At 31.4% G+C, this 6,000-nt stretch overlaps 1 protein-coding gene across 2 annotated transcripts in view; it reads right to left on the bottom strand.

Annotated features, from left to right (window-relative positions):
• Positions 1-4,278: 4,278 nt before the first annotated feature.
• LOC129968698 (uncharacterized) overlaps positions 4,279-6,000 on the bottom strand; it is a 713,943-nt gene continuing 712,221 nt past the window's right edge. For both annotated transcript variants that reach the window (XM_056082857.1, XM_056082858.1), the window contains one exon: positions 4,279-4,570. In XM_056082857.1, the coding sequence (XP_055938832.1) occupies positions 4,384-4,570 (187 nt within the window). In that variant the 3' untranslated portion in view covers positions 4,279-4,383. The remainder of the gene's footprint in view (positions 4,571-6,000) is intronic.

Raw genomic sequence — 6,000 nt, 5'->3', positions numbered from 1 at the left:
CATTCTCTACCATTTGAAACGCGTTAGTGAAACATCTGTTTTCCTTCCCCTGATTATCTTAGTCAAGTGGCTGATAATTTATTGGGTTTTTTCCATGTGTTTTGTGGGGGAGGAATTTATTTACATTTGAGTAAGGTTTATATGATTCGGATAGTTGAAATTTTTTTCTTTTCAGTTGCTGTCTTCTTATCTTAGTAAGCAGCCATATTCTGGAGATGTTAAATATATTTTCTAATACAGTATAATTTTCTTAATTTTTAAATGGTTAATTTAAATATCATGTTTCTTCATAACTTGAATATAGTGTTAACTATATTTAAAGTCTAAATACCACGTAAAGAACCTGCAACTGCTAGCTTTATTTGATGCTTACTTGTTATTAAAATTGTTTATTTTTCTTTTATATATATATTTTTTCATATTGTAAGATTGTATAAGTAGCTTTTATTGATAACATTGTATGTTTTAGTATTACCAAAAGTAACTAATGAATAATTATGTTACAAAATGAATTAAAAAGTATTAATTATTCATAAGAGGAATATATCGTAGGTGCGCGGTGGTACTCCAGTGACCCCCCCCCCCCTCGATGGTGCAGTCCACTATAAATTTTTAAAAATATATTTTCTCTTCCCTTAGATCCTAAACATGTAAATTAATTGCATAATTTTTATAAAATCAGAAAATTTGTTTGTGCGCTTCAAAGGGTTAACACAATAACTTTTGCATACTTTCTAGAAAACTACCCGTTTTCTTAAGCTTCAAACTATAGCTTGCAGAGCATCTTAAATTCTTCAAACTAAAATAATGCTCCAAGCAATTTAGAATTCCATCGGCTTGTTTATTCTTTCAACATAACAGCGTATCTTACAAACACTGCCAGATTCCAGAAGGTTTACAATTGATCATCAGCTATTATACAAAAAATAAACGAAATAATATTAACAAAATATGTTTATGAAAGAAAAAATCGTTTGCTTTTACGTTTTAATAATATTTTAACAAAATAAAAATAGCAGCAGTTATAAAATGACTGAAAAGGAATCGTCTGCTAAATATCTATTAACAGATTTAGATTATGATATTTACCGAACAATAACTGTTCCTGAAACTCATCCGTTATTTTCATCTACCTCATAACGAAGTCATCAAGAGTTTCGCACCTCTACACTAAGAAATTTTGAAATGGGACTATTTATATGTAGAATCTTCTATCGTCAATCATAAATTTAATTTCAGCAGTGATCAATTTTTTGCAATCAGGGTCGGATTATCAAACAGGCAAAGTAGACGTAGGGTTTCCACAACATTAGAAATTTAACAAGAATGTTTTTTTAAATTTTTTTTGCAGTGCTTTGAGAGGTATTTAATTTTATACTTTCAATGCTGCTTTAATGTTAATTTCAAACATTTTGGAAGAATATGGACATATAATAAATATTCACAGCAAACCAGCTGGTTGCTTGACAAGACTAATTCTATGTATTTTGCAGACATATTTTTCATTAAAAAAATAATATTAACATATAATTTTAAAATTTAGAGTTTAACATTTTTTTTAACGGTAACACACTTAAATTGGAGTATAAATCAACGAACAAACCATTTTATGTGGATATGGAAAAATTCAGCTCACGCTTATGAATAGTTATTACTGTTATTTTAAGTTTTCTGTTTTGCCTTTGAAGCGATGCATGTAGGAACACATTCACAAATATCAAAATGTCAATAGCTTTTTATATGACATTCAAATACTACTGAGAATAAATTTTTTAAAAATTAAATATTATTTTTAACAACGTTATAATGTAATAAAATGCATAAAAAATTTTGAAAACGACAAAAAATATAAAATTAAAGGAAAAAAAAATGTTTTCTAGTGCCATGATATTTTATTAATAATTGTTATTTATGATTCCGATAAGAATTTGCCCTTTTAGTAAGCTAGAATTTTTCTTCGTCGATTCATAAGAATGTTCCTTAGAAAATAGAAAAAAATCAATTCAAAAATCGAATTTTATTTGTGAACCAGCCACCTTTGGCGACCAGCTGGTTTGCTGGGAGTATTATATGTGTGTGCTATTTCCAATTTAATCCCTTTTGCATAATTTAATGTTCAATTTTCACTCCAAACATAACTTTTATGCATCAAATTATTGTAAGAATGAATGTCTTATTTTTTTAATAATCTGACATATGCTCTGTCATTTTTATGAATCTTTCTAATGGAAACAAATCCCATAACATCCTAGTGGTATTAAAATGTACTTGTCTAATCTATTTATCTTTTAACATTCGCAGCATTGTAACTTCACTTTTTTATTTACTGCTAATGACGACCAGCTGGTTTGCCGGAGATATTAGATATATTTAATTTCAATTGAAGTTTTCGCAATGAATTTTTTGTTCTAAAACAGTTATATTTTTGGGTTTTTACATAAAAAAAATTTTAAAAAATACCTACGGAATCCAAATATACCGGTTAAATAGATTACGTTTTATTAAAAAATTAGAAAAAAAAAAGAGTTTTTTTTTTGGGTGGGGGGGTGTTAAAAAGAAAAATATTTCTTCTGATGAGGTCTTGCATTAGGTTAGAATGAGTTACTTAACATTAAATAAGAATCATATTTAAATCTCTCGATTACGTCGGGAATAGAAAAAAAATTATTATTTGTCTTTTTGAAATTACTGACAAATTCCATGTTTACTTTAAATCTCTTCATTCCTCATATCTAATCTGGATTAACATTTATTATTTAGTGCTGCTCTGGTTATTCATTCCGACATCCAGCACTTTTATTAAAAATTATAATCTACTTGTAATCCTAATAATTTGTAATCTCAGTTATTTCCTATTTCAAAGACGTTTCTTTAAAATGATGCATGTATTTTCCTCTGTGTTATCAATAACACAAAAAGAATTTTATTAATAACAAAAAAAAAAAAAATCCCTAATTTGAAGGAAAGAATACTTACAATATCTATATATATAAACAATAGCCCCCACCTTCTTTTTTAAGAATTACAAGGGGTGTTCAAATGAAAAGGTACGAAACGACACTGTGGGTATAAATGAAGACTTCATTCAAAGTATACACCACAGACCTCAGCACAACGATCCTATTGATTAACGAGCCGGAGGATTCCTTGTTCCCAGAATTCCTGTGGCTGTGACGACCCAGTCCTTCACAGGGTCCTTGAATTCGCTGTGCAAGGTCCGCTACTTGTTGAATTCCTCAAGCACAGAAGAACTATTAATTCCGATGTGTACTGCGAGACACTCCGAAGACTACGCAGGTCCATCAAGAACAAAAGACTGCGGTTGCTCACGGAGGATGTGGTTTTGCTCCATGATAACGTGCTTCCACACGTCTCCAGGGTCACACACGCGGAACTGACCAAGTTCAAGTGGGAGCAGCTCTACCATCCGTCCTACAGTCCGGAGATGTCTCCCTGCGATTTTCATGTGTTTGGTCCTCTGAAAAAAAAAAAAAACATCTGAAAGGGAAGCGCTTCAATTCGGACGGCGAACTCAAGGACGCTGTGTAGGACTGGGTCTCGTCACGGCCACATGAATTCTGGGAACAAGAAATCCTTCGGCTCGTTAATCAATGGGATTGTTGTGTACAGGTCTATGGTGTATACTTTGAATAAAATCTTCATTAATACCCACAGTGTCCTTTCGTATCTTTTCATTTGAACAGTCCTTGTATTTCTCTTTACCTTAGAGGCCAAATTTACATTTTACTTGGCTCATCAATAGTGGCATAACTGTTTTTTATGAGTGCAAGGGAAAATTTCAAATTCCTTTTACGACTTATTTATTCCTTACATTTTAAAGTTATTCGAAATCGAAATTGTGTTCTTTCAACAATTCTCTGATATTAACACAGAGACTATGTGCAACATTTTAATATAAGTATTTATAGAGTTAAACCATGGACATGATAGCAATTTGACTACAATGGCTATGATGTCCAGTTATTGTTTTTAATCTAGTTATTAACAATCAATAGAATTTGATTACAACAAAACATTGTCAAAGATTTGTAATAAAACATTAAGTATTCGATAAAATTCTGTTGAATTTGGATAATATTTAATGTATCAGTTTGTGTAACAAGACTGAACTGGTACACGATGCGTATCATGTGAACATGAATCAATTTCACTGAAGATGGATGCTAAAGCATGTGAAAAACCATCTTTCTCAAGGATTAATGTCTTAATATGTCAAAGAGCAGATGTTTATTAATACAAAATCAAAGGGAAGAAAAATCGAAAAAGATGCTTGTTTTATTTCAAAACGTAGGGTACAAAATAGGTTAATAAAATAGACGTCTTTGGGTATTCATATCTAGGATGGAATGCAAATGATTCGATTCAAGCTACCACTGAGATTGGATTCAAGGGCTCCAAGTTCTCTGAAGTAAAAACAGCTTTTGGGGAGATGGAATTAGGTACGGCGAAGTGGGAGGCCAGGGAAAGAAGCGCCGCTTTCTGTCCCGATCGGATGCATTCCTCTTGCTGTAGACCTTTCAAGATGCTCCCAATCATACCAGCGGCAAAACTACAAGAGAAAAATACGATATATTCCAATGTTGTGACGCTCATTAAAAATAGTGAAGACTGATTAATTTGTTTCTCTCATGAATACATAGATTACATTGTAACGCAGCGAATGCGTTCAGTACAATAGGAAATCGCGTTATATGCGATATACATCATCGTAGGAATTTGTGCAAGTTCAAATTCGTCTCTAATTTTGAACTGCAAGTATAGATAAATGAATGTTTTGGTGACCCATTGGTTCGTCTGGATTAATTGTTATTAAAAATTTCTTTTAAATATTTTGTGAAATTATGCATTAATAGCATTCTATGAAAAATATTTTAACTCCAAATTTTCATAGATGTATGATATATCTTATTTTAGAAGCTTTACACGGTTTTGTTTATTGTAGTAAGCATTTACCTAAATTTCTGCCTACATTTCTTTGCATCCATTTGTATCGCTGGAAAGATCAATAGTTTTTAAAAGGGGGCCGCATTTAAAAAATTCCATCCTTTCTTTGTTTTGAAATTAAACTTTAATTGTAAGCACAATAAAATAACAAAAAAACTATTAAAAACGTACTTTATGTCGAAACCTATTCAGTATGGGAAAATAAGTCACTTTTCGTATCGTGACCATCAATAATGATAAAAAAACTTGCGTCAGTCGTCTCCACAAAACATTCTCGCATACTCTCTAATAAACTTATCATGCCAGAGAATGCCTTACATGGCATTGGTGTACAATAGTTAGGAAATATTAACTTCTGTCATGAATTGAACATTTTTATCAAATCTATGGTGTCATCCTTGGCGAGTTATCTGGCGATTGATCCCTGACATATGGTTAATAATATACGAAGTGGAATTTGTGTTTTAAACATGTTTTGACCGGTTTGACACGTTTAGACTACCGGTTAAATCAAAAATTCGACACAAAACTGCACTTGTTGTCACAAAATCCCATGCAATGTTTGATCTATTTAAGCTATTGCATTTTTGAACTATCGTGTTTACATGTTTCTGAAAGAGACCGACAGACAGTAAACTCATAGTTGGTTTTGGCTCAAAATTTGAAAGTGCTTGCACAATAGATGTTAAATATGAGTACCGAATTTTTTCTATCTTGCTCTCGCTAATTTTTAATCGATTTTTTTAGCCGAACAGACGGATTTACTCTTAACAGACTTTACTTAAAATTTTATAAAAATCTGCAAAGTTGGTGTAAAGACCATGTACCAAATTTCAACCGTTCTATCTCAAAACATTTATAAGTTATTTTCGTCATAAATAGATGGGCATTTTCTAAAAATGTGTTTTTCGAATTCGGGATGGTCAAAACCGCGGAGATTCGTCAAAATCCTGGGTTCGAATTTTTTTTTGACGATTACTATTTTATCTATACTATCTATATGAGAAAGTAAAAAAGCCAAGATGAAATATTAGA

Source organism: Argiope bruennichi, chromosome 5 (genome assembly GCF_947563725.1).
Source record: "Argiope bruennichi chromosome 5, qqArgBrue1.1, whole genome shotgun sequence".
Classification (NCBI taxonomy): Eukaryota; Metazoa; Arthropoda; class Arachnida; order Araneae; family Araneidae; genus Argiope; species Argiope bruennichi.
This window is presented reverse-complemented; position numbering and strand designations above follow the sequence as displayed.